The following is a 15,468-nucleotide window of genomic DNA, read 5'->3' on the forward strand; positions in this document are numbered from 1 at the left end:
GCTGAGTAAAACAAAAGGGACAAGTTCGGGAAAAAAAGGTTAGTTGTCCTTTTTTTTTTTTGGGTCTGGAACACTCTTTATATATACAGCATGCGTTCATGCAATCAAGTGTAGCCTGGTGGCCTTCTTCTGATCCACCACGTTTCATCTCTCACAACATGGATCGGTATAAATCAACGAATCGGTACATTTATTGCGTTGAAGCGAGAGATGAATGCGGAGAGCTTGCTGGTTTCGGCTTCCATTAACATAGGCCTAGCTTTGCTGATTCTTACACTTTTTTCTGTACTCAGAAAGCAGCCCTCAAATGCCCCCATATACTATGCTCGCCGCCTTTCGCAGCACCACCATGTATCCTTCCACCCACGCTTCTTTCCCTGGCGGCTTCTGCCGTCGGTGGAGTGGGTTAGCAGCGCCCTTCGCGTGACTGAGGCGGAGATTCTTGATAACTGTGGCCTTGATGTATATGTCTTCGTGAGACTCTTTAAATTCGGGTGAGTTTGTCTACTTTTTTTTTCTTGGATGCGGGTTTCTTGGCCTTGTTTAATCAGAATAAATTATGTTCAACCTGTTCCTTTATATTCTTGGTTATGTGTGTTATTTTATGGATAATTTCTTGTTTTCTTTAGCTTAAAAAAACTGACATATGGTGGTAAAAACTTGGGTTAATCTCATGGTAAAATTCATGCATTTCATATTGGCCTGATTTATTAGATGATTAGTGTAGTTTAATCGAGGCTATCCCATTGTTTAGTCCATTTCTTAGTTGGCCTCTTTCTGTGGGAACCGGCCATGCTCTCGTTGTCTTAAATTTTATGACAGTTAGCCACATTTACTAAAAATTGTGGTCACTTCTACGCCCCATTTTCCCTCTCCCCCCAAATTAGTATAGAGCGACGAAAACATTGTCATACGAATATATAGAATAGCTAAAGTAAATGAAACTTGCGACTGAAAACTGAAGACATACACAAGGCCTGTAGCAGATCACATCGATCTCATAACAGATTCATCCCCCCACAAGGTGTCTAGAGGATCGATATGTCTATCTTGGCTGAAACCAGCAATAATTTAGCACGAATTACTATACCGGCGAATGTCATTGTACCCGAACTTTATCACTTAGAAGCAAAGGGATTATAGAGGAAAAGGAAGTCGAAAAACGAGTGCAGTATGCAGAGTACAAGAATATGATGTTTGTGTTGTTTCTCGACCGTGGAGCTTGGGACATTTATTTATGGCTTATGGGCATTTACATTCACCCTTTTCACCCTTTGCTAATTTATTTTATTTATGGAAAATAAATCATCTTCCTCTTGAACTAAAATCAAACACTTGTGTCTTTTTGTTTGGATACGACTTTTTGTATGCTCTCCGGTCGTGGCCTTTTTACGACTCTCTATCTCGGGGATGCGTACACAACTCTGTTCAAGCAGATCAGTACCTCGTTGAGAGGAGGTCCATGTCGCTGACCCCAACTAGCTTGGGGTTTAAGCTTGTAGCATGATGCTTTTACCGCTTCTCCTGTGGAGTCTTTTATTTCAGGGGTTAGTGAAGTAGAATCGATCATTATTCCTTCATGTGTCGTAAACACATGAAGGTTCCCTTAACTGCCCGGATAAGTATTTTCCAACTGAGACTAGTGATTCTCACATATAGGAAACAAAACCAATATTTTCTATGAACTTGTGAAGAAATTAGTCTAAGAATACCTCTACGAACGTACTTTTTTTTGTTCATATGTGTAATTTACATATTTTAATTTCTGATGAAATATTTTTGCAGGACCAATTTCTTTATGGTTTGCTCTGTGGTTGGATTACTAGTTCTCCTCCCACTGAATTATAAAGCTGGTGGTAAAGGGTCGCCAAGATATTCTATGGATTCTTTCACCATATCGAACATTAGCAGTGGCTCTAACTGGTAAGGTCGTAGAACAACTTCATTTATCTGCTAATATCCATCTAGTTTTTCATTTTCATGTGTTTAAATCTTATTACCTTGCTTAGGGGGCGACTCTGTGCTTAATTTATTGTTTTATAATAAAAAGTGGTTTAAAACTTGCCTCTAAAGCCATGTTGAGTGAATTGATTACATGAATCAATTATCTCAATACTAGTGAATTCAGTTCAACAGATGAAGATGTCAACCTGTGACTTCAACTCTTGTCATTTCTACTCATTTTTCCTGTCGATGTTTCCAACACTAGTTCAAGTTTACTAGATGGTGTAAATCCTTATGGATTCACTGTTGGAATCATAAACCTTGAAGTTCTTGTCTTTACTAAATTTTGTAGTTCTTTTTTTGAACTTCTAGGCTGCCCTGCATCTAACTTTCTATCCACTAGTATTTGTCGGGTTATTGAGTGATTTTGGCATGCACAATCATGGAGTGCATGATTTAGAATAATGGAGGATATATGTAACCGGACCAAATAATTTGAAAGCTGTGCAAGATCTTCTGCTACCTTTGGCAGTCATCAGTCATTTGCTGTTATTCTAAGGCAAGATTTTTCTAGAGTTAGATTAGAGCGATAGAAAGTTTTCCAAAGATCCTTCTAGTCCACATTGGGCCTTTTATTAAATATTTTGTTTTATGTACCAGGAAATCAAATAATTCACATAGTAGCTGTTAAAATCTTAGCTCTAGCACTGAGAGAAGGCACGATGAAGGGCACGATGAAGGGCACACACACAAAGAAGGGGAACTTATTTTTTTTTTTTCACACAGTTGTACCTTGATGTTGATTCGGATGCAAATCCATGAACTCAAATTTTTTTCACATGCATAAAAATGGTCTTATCTGCTGGTTCTTTTATTCTATCACCAATTCATGTAAGACTAAATGTGGATAGTGGAATGTTAAATAGGCTACTCTACGAATTTAGGAGTTGTATTTAACTTTAATTGTTCAGGAGAAGGGGCATGTCTAGCTTAAACTTCATTTTCTTTTTGCAACTCAATTCCCAAAGTGGAGCTAGGTTTTTCTTTTGTCATTACTAGGCCATTTTTAGAACTAGCCATGCTGATTCTATATTTACAATCTGAAACAGGTGTGAAAGATATCACTTAAACCGTGCTCCATCTTTTTATTTGTTGTCCTTATGATTGCCTCTAATTTTGGGCTTCGAGAGCTTTGTGTCTATAGATGATTTGATTTGAAGAGGCAAAATTATACACTATTTACTACAAATTTGTGCGTGTGATCTAGGTTTAGCAAGAAAATTTTATTTGTGTTGGACCAATATGCGTTCCTTACAGTTTGGCTTCTTTTGATATTGCACTGCACAGAAGAAATACATGAATTTATCAATCAAGCCTCTGCTGCTTATTCCTGTAGTATTTTCTTGGTTACAAAACTAACTACAATGAGTATCGTCTTGGTTTCATTAATTTTGGCATAATTTCCATCTGTTGCCTGCCGTTTAATGCAGAAGTTAAAATGTGTAACCACATATTAGGAACTTGAGAAGAATTCTTATCCAAGTAAGCTTGAATGTTGAACAGGCTTTGGGTGCATTGCTCGTGCTTATATTTCTTGTCTTGTTATGGATTATACCTACTATACAAGGTAATCATTTTATTCATATCTTTTACTTTGTGATCTAAATTCTGAATCCACTGGTTGGGATAATTTTACCCATCGTTGAGTTTTATTCAGCATTCTTAATTTCTTAAAAAATAGTTTATTTATCCCTAGGGAGTTCCAGACTCTCTTTGATACGATGACAACGTCTGCACAAACATTAGAGAAGGATAAGTCACTTGTGCTGCAATTTGAGGGTTTGGATGCTCTTATATTGTTTTCTTCTGCATAAGATATCTATAAACATATAGAAGGAAATGACACCAGATTTTATGTTCCCACTTGATGCTAAGTAACTTCTTGAGAGAAATGTCATGTCTCATATATTTTGATAGCCTCGCCTCAGTCCCTTCTGTAGGAGAATGGTAACATCTTGGAAGCAGTATTTTCACCGTCTGTACAAATAGAACTTGATATTTTTGGTGGAATGATCTGGAGATATAGCTTTTCCTTTTACGTTTCTTGAATTCAGTGGCTTGACATGTCAAATGAATTCCAGGAATATGATAATATTTTACACAAGAGGATTCATCAGCTTCATCGTATGAGGCATGAACCCAATCAGTTCACTGTTTTGGTTCGAGAAATTCCATTATGTGAAGAACACAAGGCTCAAGATTGCTGTGTAGATCACTTTTTCTCAAAATACCATCCACATTCATATCAATCCTATCAAATTTTATATGACGGAAGGGATCTGGAGCGACTATTGGTAAGTTGAAGCTTATTACAGATTGGTTTTGTGTGGAGATTGATTCTGAATATTACTATCAGTAAAGGGTACATTCAGGACAAATTTTTTGTTCAAGAATTGAGTTCTGTGTTATTTGTGATGAATCATAATGACAGATTAAGTACAAGTCAGTAGAGGTCTACACAATTTTTTTAAGAAAATGAGCTTTGCAATTGAGTTACAGAATATTCAGGTTATTATTTCATTCAATTAATCAAGTTATACAATATAGTTGGGGAAAATAAAATTTCCTGAAAATTGTGCAGTTTATCTGGGGAAGCCAAAATTTTCAAGCTTGCTATTATTTTGTATTTGGGAAATTTTTTTTATCATTCAAGATCTCAAGGCTCTTCCTCTCTCTATTAAATTGCGTTTCTGTTAATTTCTAGTGATGTTTCTACCTTTTCTACTAACTTGGGTGGTTTTGCAACCCACACACTGTTATTGCCTTTTCTTCACATTTTGGAATGTCAAGAGCTTATTTCTTTTTTGCAAGAAGCGTCATGCCACGTGTCTGTTGCTCTTTATGTCATACTATGCATATCAACTCTTATATCCTTGTCTAAAAAGAATCATCCATGGTGGGGTGAAAGGCGTTTACAATTTGTCACGAGATCTTCGCTGATTCTTGCTAAGATCTCCCATTATTTTTGTGTTTTTAACTATATTGGTTGCAGTAAGTTGATTATGATGAGCTATAGGTTATTCAGATTTGTGGAACTAAGGACTGAGTGTCTCATTTGACTTGAAGAAAACCGGATTCTAATGTCGCTTTCACTTGTTATCTACATCATTTAGTTATACCGTTGGTAGTTAACTTTTGAAGTCTTTATTCCTGCTGAGCCATCATGTTATTGTCGATTAATATTTATGGTGCGTCCAGTGATAATTTTGGTAAAAAAAAATGGTTTTGATCGTTTTTCTTCAACTGTCTACAGAAGGAGGCAATATCTGTTTCAAGAAAAATCGGGAACTTGAAACACCATTCCCCAAATAGAAGGAACGGTAGAAATTTTTACCTGTCAGATTCATCAAAATATGATGCCGATATCGAACAGTTCAACGAAATACTTCAAGAACTTCTCCGTAATATACGACATTTACAAAGTAAAGATCTTCTGCAGGAAAAGGTAAAGTTTTTTGAAACCTTACAAGGTTTTTCACATGTGAATTGAAATTTTAATGGTTAAATTCAATCTAAACAACTTCGAGCTTCTTAAAACTCATTTTATATTCTTGAAAATGAGTTTTTACTTGTGGATGCCAAGATTTGTGCTTTGAGTTGGAAGAGAGGTTAAAGGATTCAATGCAGGTCACTGATCTAGTTTTCCATAAAACAATACAAAATCATATTCTCAACGGTGTTCTCGATTTCACATTATATTTTTGCAATCTTGTACTCATTTTGTTGGCTAGACTACCTACTTAATTCTCTTTCAATTTCTTTTTTTATATTATATGTTTTAAAGTAATCGAAACAAGTTTTATGAAAGGTCTAAGTAGCCCAATAATTGTTTGATGAATTATATTCGAGTATTGATTTATGACCATGTTACTAGGTGTTTTGTGGCCTTTTATTTTCAGCAAAAACAATTTATGTCAGGTGTGACCGAGAGTTGTAATTAATGGTTTTTCTCACTTCTAAGATGGACAAAAGATTGTAAGAAGCAAATTTTTTTTTTGATAGAAAACTAGAATATTATATATTAATAATGTTTTGGTTTACAATTGATCGCGGATAAGAAATCCGCTTTCAACTAACTCCATCATCTTCATGTTCTAAACTGTAAGACCTTCAAAACTAATGACCCGACCTAACAAACTTCCAATCTCTAACTACATCTGTTACACATAAATGACTGAATTTTTGCAAGCTCGTCGTCCATATTGCAATTCTGAATTTTACTTTGTCCCATACATGATCGACCGACTCTTGTTCATCTTCAAATATTCTTCTATTTCTTTCCAACCATAAGGACCAAAAAACCCCATGAATAATGATCTGCCAGAATTCCTTCAGTGATGCTGGCAGTGGGCATTCGGAGTCAGCATCTAATAGATCTTTAGCCTGGTTCGGAAATGCCCATTGAACTCCCATTTCTCTTTGAACTTTGATCCATATACACCTTGCGAAAGAGCAATGTATTAGGATGTGGTCCTGGTTTTCTTCCTCCTGTCGACATAAGCTGCACCATTGAGGCCGTAGAGCACAACTCCTCCATCTTTTTTGTACCATGTCACATGTCGACAGCTTGCCCAAAGCGACGATCCACGAGAAAATCTTAACCTTTTGTGGTACATTTACTTTCCAGATATATTTGAAGTGATTGAAATGTGGAAATTCAGAATTGTTGAAGAAAGAGCTGTAAAAAGACTTGACAGAGAACACCCCCGACGAATCCCCCAACCAAACTCTAGAATCCCCCAAACCTAAATTCAATCTAACTCCTTGTAAGACTCCTAACAGAATGACGAACTCTCTTAACTCCTCGTCGTTTAAATCTCTCCTAAACCTAATATCCCAAATCAATGTAGAAGAACCCCCCGTATTAAAGACCTGAAAGAAATGACTGATCGTTTTATTATTTGTGATAGAAATACGAAATAATAAAGGAAATCTGACCATAAATGACTCCCCTCCCTCCCATTTATCCTCCCAAAATCTAATGCGATTACCCTGATTTGGCACCCCTCTAATTAGTTGGTGAAAAGACTCGTAAGACCGAGAGATACACTTCCACGGACTTTTGAATGTCGTATTCTCCGCCAACCCCAGATCCCACCCATTTTCATGCAAACCGTACTTGCTTTTGATAATCTTTGTCCACAACGTTCCCCTCTCTATCGAACATCTCCACCACCACTTTCCTAGTAGTGCCTTGTTTCTGAGACTGATATTCCCCAATCCCAAACCTCCTTTTTCCTTTGGTTTATACACCTGTTTCCAACCTACCACATGACAATGTTTATCGCCTTCGTCACCATCCCACAAAAAATTCCTCATTAACTTTTCCAATTTTGCTGCCATATTTTTCGGTACTTTGAATAGGGACATAAAATAAGATGGCAAAGCGCAAAGGACGGACTTAATCAAAATGAGACGCCCACCTCTAGATAGATAGGCTTTCTTCCAGCTGGCCAATTTCTTCGACATTTTTGAGATAACAGGATCCCAAAACTCCATCTTTGAAGGTTTCCCTCCCAACGGTAAGCCTAAATACCTGATCGGCCAAGACCCTTTTAATCCCCCAAAAGTAGCAGCCATCTCATCCACTTCCTTATCCGGGTAATTCAATCCGAGCACAACACTCTTACCCCACATAAACGTGCAATATACATATGTCGATTTTATGTCGTCTGTCACGACTGATCCTGACCAATCAGCATCCGTATATGCTTCAATCCCCCCTTCACATTTTCTGAACAAAAGTCCTTTCCCTGGAAAGCTTTTCAAGCAACGGAGAATTCGATAAACTACTTTAAGATGTTCTTCGTATGGAGAGTGCATAAATTGGCTAACCATGCTTACAACAAAAGTAATGTCAGGACGTGTGTGTGATAGATAGATTAGTTTTTTCACTAATCCTGGTATCTTCCTTTGTCAACAGATAAACCATTTTTCACTTCCCCAAGTTTGACACTCGCATCAATTGGAAAATCATCGGCTGGTCTACAACAACTCATCCCAGTTTCCTTTAGGAACTCAAGGGTGTACTTGCGACGTGAGACAACTCCTCTCTTTTTTTATCTAGCTATTCTAGGAAGAACCTTAGTCGGCCTAGATCTTTAACTTCAAATTATGTAGCCAACCTTTTTTCAATCTATCAATTTCTCCATGTCATCCCGTGTTAGAATGATATCTATCATTCACATACAATTAATATATATATCTTGTCTCTGATAGATTTTAGGAATAGAGAATTGTCAGCTTGTCCTCGAGTGTAGCCTTAAAGAATGTTGTAAATTTATCATACCAAGTCCTGGGAGAGTGTTTAATACCACAAAGATTTTTTCAATTTGCATACCTAGCCTCCAAATTTTTCGGTAAATACCATGCAAGTAAACGTAAAAGAGAAAGTTGTTCTTTTATTTCATCATTTACACTATTCTTTGTACAATATTCATGAATATAAAGTGGAGAACTACAACTAAAAAAGAAAGATTACAAAGATAATAATCCTTGAAATAATATCATATCTAAATCCACTACTAAAATATGAGGTTCTATCCGTGATTTCCTCTTGATTTATCAACAAAAGCCTTTGTTCATAATCACGATCCAAGACGTTCCAGGAGCCTAGAGTTGTTTGTGATCAATCTGGGGTTCCTGTCCTAGCAGCAGGAGTGCGTGCACTATTCTGGGAAAGACTTTCTTGTTATAACCAATCTTGTTAATTTAGTGATACTCCTTAAAGTCCATCAGTTTCCAGCTCTCCCTCCCGTCCCCAATTAATAATAGAGGTTCAAGCTCCAAAGGTAGATCCAAATTTGTAAATGAAAGAAGAAAAATCTCTCGGAGGAAGAAATCAATGAGATTATTCAAGAGATGGAGATCAAGGACTCATCTAACTGAACTTGTTCTAATTTTATGTTTGAATTTGTTCATGATGTTGCTGTTAAATTTGTGAGAGCAGGACAAAGGGGAAAAATGGTCAAATTTTAGGTTCTTCTACATGTTTCTTGAGTTTTTAGTGTGCATGTTGTAATAATGAAGGACCCGGTGGTCTCATGCTGACAGGGATATTGTTAAATTCACATGCAAGTTATAAAAATCCACTTTTTGTAGCATTGGAAAGTAGTGTGTTTTGGCTCTACTTTTGGGTCCTAAGCACAAAGTTGAGTACTCGTAGAAAACTCCAAGTTATTTCTTGAAATGACTGCATTTCAAATGAGTTAGGGTAGTATAGGAAATCAGTTGTGTGAAATAAAAACGAAATGGTTTGAACTTATATGAAGATTAACAAATCCGTAATTGATGTTCTGGTGGGGAGTTGAACAGGATTGAGGAAAAGTCGTTTGGCAGAGTAAAGAGGATGAAGATTATTCTGACTCCATATTACGCAGAAAGTAGTCATCAAGCTGTCCTGGCATATATATCTGAATCCTTTTTTGCATTGGTTTCTAATGCAAGGCAACACAAATTAGATGAAATTAATCTACTTTATAGTTCTTCTTCAGTGCAGATATAAATAGTTGTGAATGCGTGAGTTGATATCGATGTGCTTTATAGAGTGACTACTTACCTCTTTTAGAATTATTTATGTAAATTACCAGTTGAGCTCCCATGTTTCAAATTTGTAGGAGTTGCCCGTTGCATTTGTTACATTCAAATCCCGGTGGGGTGCTGCTTTGGCTGCACAGTCTCAGCAGCACTCAGATCCACTTCTATGGATAACTGAAATGGCTCCAGAACCGAGGGATGTCGTGTGGAATAATTTGGCAATTCCATATAGATTCCTGCCCCTTCGCAAATTTTGGTTTTATATTGCGGCATCATTACTTACCATCTTCTTTACTGTACCTGTTGCAGCAGTTCAAGGAATCGCAAAATTCGAACAATTAGCCAAATGGTTTCTCCCTGCCATGGCTATAAAGTTGATGTGAGAATTTTTGAATAGTATGGGTAAACAAGTGTTGAAGTATTAATTAATTTATTTGTATTAAATTGATCTGCTGGTGATCACCATTGGATTGTTGGGACGAACTATTTCATTGTATACTTGTTCAAAAATATGCATCACAAATTACTTAAGAATTCTGTTAATTTTCGATTATCTGTGCAAACTATGTGATTTTTTCTGATAACTTAAAATTGTCTCTCTCTCCAGACCTGGTTTAAGTTCTATTGTGACGGGATATCTCCCAAGTGCAATTCTAAATTGCTTTGTATACACGGTTCCCTTCGCTATGATTCAAATGTCAAAATTAGCTGGATACATCTCAAGGAGTAAAAAGGATATAAAAGTATGCAACATGGTTTTCTACTTCCTTGTTGCAAACGTTTTTTTCTTAAGCCTGTTATCTGGATCCTTGCTCGATCAAATTGGGGAGTCTTTCATCCATCCCAAGGATTTTCCTAGTCGGCTAGCGTCCGCTGTGTCTGCCCAAGTAAGTAGGAATTTGTTCCCTGTGATTGTATCTTTATTCTTGCCACATATTTTGCAATATTTTTGGCATTCAATTGATTTATTTCAAAGGGACATCTCCATGTAGAGCTTAAAAGAATACGACGACTTGGAAGTGCAATTAAATTTTGTTTACTTTCTTTTCTTTATTGGGTGGATGGTGCGTAAAATAGCTTGATTTGTAGTTCGTATATCCTTCAAATTTCCAATGTTATACTCTAGTTTTCCTTCATTTCTTCAATTTGTTTCAGGCAGATTTTTTTATGACATACATCCTTACCAATGGGTTGTCTGGATTTTCATTGGAGATTCTGCAGCCGGGATTGCTTATTTGGGATACAATCAAGTCACACACATGGGATCGTGGAAAGAAGAAAAGACCTTACCTTTATTCCTTACCCTATTATCGAACCATTCCATACATTTCTCTTTGCATTCTGATTGGCATGGTTTATGCAGTCGTCTCACCAGTGCTGCTTCTATTCCTTGTTGGATATTTCTTTCTAGGCTATGTCGTGTTCATCAACCAGGTTAAACTTATTTTCTCAAGTATATTTCCCTCTCTTATGATCCATGGATACTTGCAAATGTGATAATGTACCATGTTAAGAGTCCATGATGGATACACATCAAGTACTTATGAGTTCAATAGAAGTGTTTGATTTGGATGATTACATTTGCAACTCTGAAAGGGTAAAATATCATATAACTTAGAACGATTTACTAGGTTGATGCCTGCTACTCCTTTCTATCAACCTAATCGAGTTATCCTTCTTTTCATTCTTATTTTGAGTTATCATATGCATTTTTTAATAAAAAACGACAAGGTATGCAGGAGACTAGGACCTAATATGCATGGGAAAAAAATGAATGGTTGTTATATTGTAATTCACGTCAGATTCACAATTTAATTGGTGGTTCTGATGGCACATTCCCTTGTCCTTGTATCGTGTCCCTAAAAGACGGTACGACAAGGTATGTAGGAGACTAGGACCTAATATGCATGGGAAAAAAATGAATGGTTGTTATATTGTAATTCACGTCAGATTCACAATTAATTGGTGGTTCTGATGGCACATTCCCTTGTCCTTGTATCGTGTCCCTAAAAGACGGTATTGTGAGGTGAATTCTCAATCGTTAATTTAATATATAGCAACAATTACATTTAAACCAAACACTTCCTCTGCCGTGGAGACTAATGTTATGCCAGTGTTGGATTTTTTGCTGCACATTTCAGATTCATGATGTATATATATCTACGTATGAAACATGTGGACAATATTGGCCTTACATCCATCACTACATTATCATTGCAATTGCCATCATGCAAATAACAATGATCGGGCTTTTTGGATTGAAGTCGAAGCCGGCAGCATCTTTTGCCACCATACCTCTCTTGCTTTTCACTTTACTCTTCAATGAATACTGCAAGATCCGCTTCTTTCCGACATTTTGTCACTGGTCGGTCAAGGTATAGTTTGTTTCTTTGATCTTCTAATTTCTTTGAAGCTTAAATTTGCATCTAATCTTGCACTTCGAATTTATTCTTAGTAAAATTCCATGGTGAGCACTATTGAACTGAAATTTGAATCAAGAAAATCATGAAGTAAGCAGGTTTGATCTGATGGTAGATTTTATTCAGTAACATCTGTACAATTGAATCTGTGAACTGCTATAATTGAGATGGTTGCTAAGCTTATTCACATGAAATATCACATTATTTCGCGGACACTCCATCAAAGCTTTTCTTACCTCCTTTATGAAAAGGCAAGAGTAGACTCGAGCATTCTGAAGTTGAAACATGAAATATTAAATAAATTATTAAGAATCCTTTTAGCTTGGAGGGAACGATGTGCCTTATATGTTCTCCGTATATTAGTGTTCTCATCGTGCCTTTCAACGATCTAAGTTTGCTGTCAGGATGCTATGGAACTGGATGAGCTCGATGAAAAGAGTGGAGCAATGGATGCGAACCTACGAAATGCCACTGATGCATACTGCCCACCCTGCTTACGACCGCCGGACTTCGAAGATGTGGAGTCAAGTTCGTTGGAGCCGTTGATATCTTCGCGGTAACATAATCGGTATAATGATTTTGCCTAGAACTGGTCGCATGTGTTGCAGTACTCGAAGCACGTATTTTCACTTATACTGGCTTATGGAATGGTTGTAGATATAATAATCATTACTTGGGTACTGCATCAACTGGAGATTGGAAACCATCTGCTTGAGTTGTTGAAGATCAGCTGTAAAATACATATTTTTTTGATTACATGAGAACTTGTTACCCTTATCTTGTGGTGTGCAATCGATAAATCTATGAGCTATTATACTAGCTTGCAAACCATGTTAGTAAATTAAAATGGTACTTGTACATTTTGTACTGTAGACAAATCTGAAAAAGTTGGTAAAGGGAATCATGCCCATGATTATTGATACCCTCGTTTATTTTGTCAACTCGAACACGACTTATGAACCTAAAATTATATGGAAACAATGTGAACATCTAAGTTGCTTACAAAGTTGTAAGATAAAGTCATTTTCCAAACAAGAAAGTTTTCAAGCGAAATGTTACTAATTTTTTTGACAAAAACTTGTGTGAGACGGTCTCACGGATTGTATTTTATAAGACGAATTTTTTATTTGGGTCATCAATGAAAAAGTATTATTTTTTATACTAAGATTTTAACTTTTTATTGTGAATATCAGTAGAGTTGACCTGTCTCACATATAAAAATTCGTGAGACCGTCTCACAATATATCTATTCAATTTTTTTTTATATTTTTATAGTATGTTCACTGAGAAATATTTGTAATTAATGTAAATTTATAAAATTTTAATATATTTAATTTATTATAGTTATTTTTTTATATATATATATTCAAACTAATGAAACAATATCATCTGCAAGAATTTTGATTTATAAAAAAAAATTAAGATATAGATTAACTAAAAATATAGAAAATAATTAATCCGTTTTTAGGGCTGCTCATATAATAATTAATAAAAAATATTTTTTACTAATTAAAAATAATTATTATTTTCAATTTATAGATTTAAAATATTATAATTTTTTTTATACGGTGTACTAATTTTTTAATAAATAATTTTAAATTTTATGAGTTATTGTGATTGAAACTTTAAAAATGAAATGAACGATATTAATAATTTGATTTAAAATCATTGTTAGCAATAAAAAAACATATTTTTAAAAAGTATAAATAATAAAAAGAAAAATATATGGACGAGAAAAGAATGAAATTTTTAGTGTTCGTATTGAGTATGTGAGTTTAGGAGATTTCCAAATTAAATGTACAATAGTTTGAATCAAATATATTTTTCGACATTTTATTGTGGTACCTTAGTATTTAATTCTTGTACTTAATAGAATTTCATGGAGTTATTAAAAATCTATTGATATTTTGAATACCTATAGACTTTTGTAGAGTTTTTAAAAGTCAAGTTTTGAATACTACATGACTTTTTAAAATTTTACAAAAGTTTACATCGAATACCACTAAAATCTATATACCTATAAAAGTGTGGATGATGGGCAAAGTTTTTTTATTGTGATTTTACTACATTGCCCAAAAACTGTGCATTGTTTGTATTAATTGCATGGGCATTGGTGGAAAAAATCTATAAAATTTAGGGACAAATTTGGGATAATGGATTTGTAATGTATTGATTATGTATTTAATTGAGGTATTTATTTTTTTGAACTCATTAAACACATGAGGATCATAGTGTTTTTATTTTTTTAATAGAAAATTGTAAAATAAGAAATTTTGAAAATAATATTACATAAAAATTGAATCGATATTCGATAATAAAAAATATATTAGAAAAATAATATTTTCTTCATACATAATTCTTACAAAAAATATTAAAAAGAATATATATTTAACTATTATACTTATAAAAGTACAAAAAGAATAACAAAATTTTCCTTGTAAATTTTCTACTATTCTCATAAATTGTGTATTGTTAGATTAATTGCATGAAAATTACACAATCATTAAATACATAAGGATTAAAATAGTGTTTTTATTTTTTAATAAAAAATTGCAACATAAGAATCTTTGAAAATAATGTTACATAAAAATTGAATAAATATTTTATAATAAAAATACATTAGAGAAATAATATTTTCTTGATACATAATTCTTAGAAAAAATATTAAAACAATAGCTTTTTTTTAATTTTAAAAAATCATTAAAAATATTAAAAGAATATATATTTAACTATTATACTTGTAAAAGTGTAAAAATAATAACAAAGTTTTTCATTGTAAATTTTCTACCATCCCCTTAAATTGTGTGTTGTTAGATTAATTGCATGGAAATTTTCTACATAATTTATGGGAAATCTATGCATTAAAAATGAATATTAAAAGAATATATATTTAACTATTATACTTGTAAAAGTGTAAAAATAATAACAAAGTTTTTCATTGTAAATTTTCTACCATCCTCTTAAATTGTGTGTTGTTAGATTAATTGCATGGAAATTTTCTACATAATTTATGGGAAATCTATGCATTAAAAATGAATATATGTTTGATAATAAAAATATATTTTTTTTATCTATAAACCTACGTAAGTGTAGATAATTGACAAATTTTTCAATTGTCAAAAGATAAAAATGACATCCTCATCAATACAAATCCAAAAATTCAATAAAGATATATTTGTAAATTTCTAATTGTTGTAAGTGTAAAAAGAAAATATCAATTTTTTTTATTTATTCCACCTAATATATAATTAATTAGTAGCCTAATTATTCCACATTATATATAATTAATAGTCTAACAATTGCTAATGAATTATCACTACAATATACATTGATTGTAATAATTTATATCACTTCAAGAATAAAATGTAATTCCTAAATTAACTTTCTCAAATAATCCATCTTTGTACTAAGTTTAAATATTTTATCCTTTTAATTTTCTTTCTACATGTTATTTTATTATTTTAATGCAATTTTGTAATTATATTTTAGTGTAGTTTCTAATTAAGTA

General features: G+C 33.9%; 1 protein-coding gene across 10 annotated transcripts; it reads left to right on the forward strand.

The window, feature by feature from the left end:
- The first annotated feature begins 76 nt into the window (after nucleotides 1–76).
- LOC140823387 (CSC1-like protein At3g54510) lies at nucleotides 77–12,880 on the forward strand. Of its 10 annotated transcripts, none has more exons than XM_073184694.1 (11): nucleotides 78–494; nucleotides 1,786–1,923; nucleotides 3,508–3,571; nucleotides 4,086–4,298; nucleotides 5,258–5,449; nucleotides 9,621–9,919; nucleotides 10,148–10,427; nucleotides 10,696–10,974; nucleotides 11,682–11,915; nucleotides 12,354–12,516; nucleotides 12,618–12,880. In XM_073184694.1, the coding sequence occupies exons 1-10, from the start codon at nucleotides 211–213 to the stop codon at nucleotides 12,504–12,506; spliced, it is 2,136 nt and encodes a 711-aa protein (XP_073040795.1). In that variant the 5' UTR covers nucleotides 78–210; the 3' UTR covers nucleotides 12,507–12,516; nucleotides 12,618–12,880. The 10 variants fall into 10 exon arrangements, 9 of the variants coding, with proteins under 9 accessions (XP_073040795.1, XP_073040794.1, XP_073040793.1 ...); XM_073184693.1 differs by having other exon boundaries at nucleotides 79–494; nucleotides 12,354–12,528; XM_073184695.1 differs by having other exon boundaries at nucleotides 80–494; nucleotides 10,762–10,974; nucleotides 12,365–12,516.
- Nucleotides 12,881–15,468: the final 2,588 nt, after the last annotated feature.

This window comes from Primulina eburnea, chromosome 2 (assembly GCF_022965805.1).
Source record: "Primulina eburnea isolate SZY01 chromosome 2, ASM2296580v1, whole genome shotgun sequence".
In the NCBI taxonomy this organism is placed as follows: domain Eukaryota; kingdom Viridiplantae; phylum Streptophyta; class Magnoliopsida; order Lamiales; family Gesneriaceae; genus Primulina; species Primulina eburnea.

Bases quoted from the DNA above. Each gene is read 5' to 3' on its own strand.
- LOC140823387 (XM_073184690.1), top strand. From the start codon at position 211: ATGAATGCGGAGAGCTTGCTGGTTTCGGCTTCCATTAACATAGGCCTA. The intron at 5,450-9,620 runs GTAAAGTTTTTT...TCAAATTTGTAG, and splicing joins AAGATCTTCTGCAGGAAAAG to GAGTTGCCCGTTGCATTTGT. The intron at 10,975-11,681 runs GTTAAACTTATT...TGCACATTTCAG, and splicing joins ATGTCGTGTTCATCAACCAG to ATTCATGATGTATATATATC.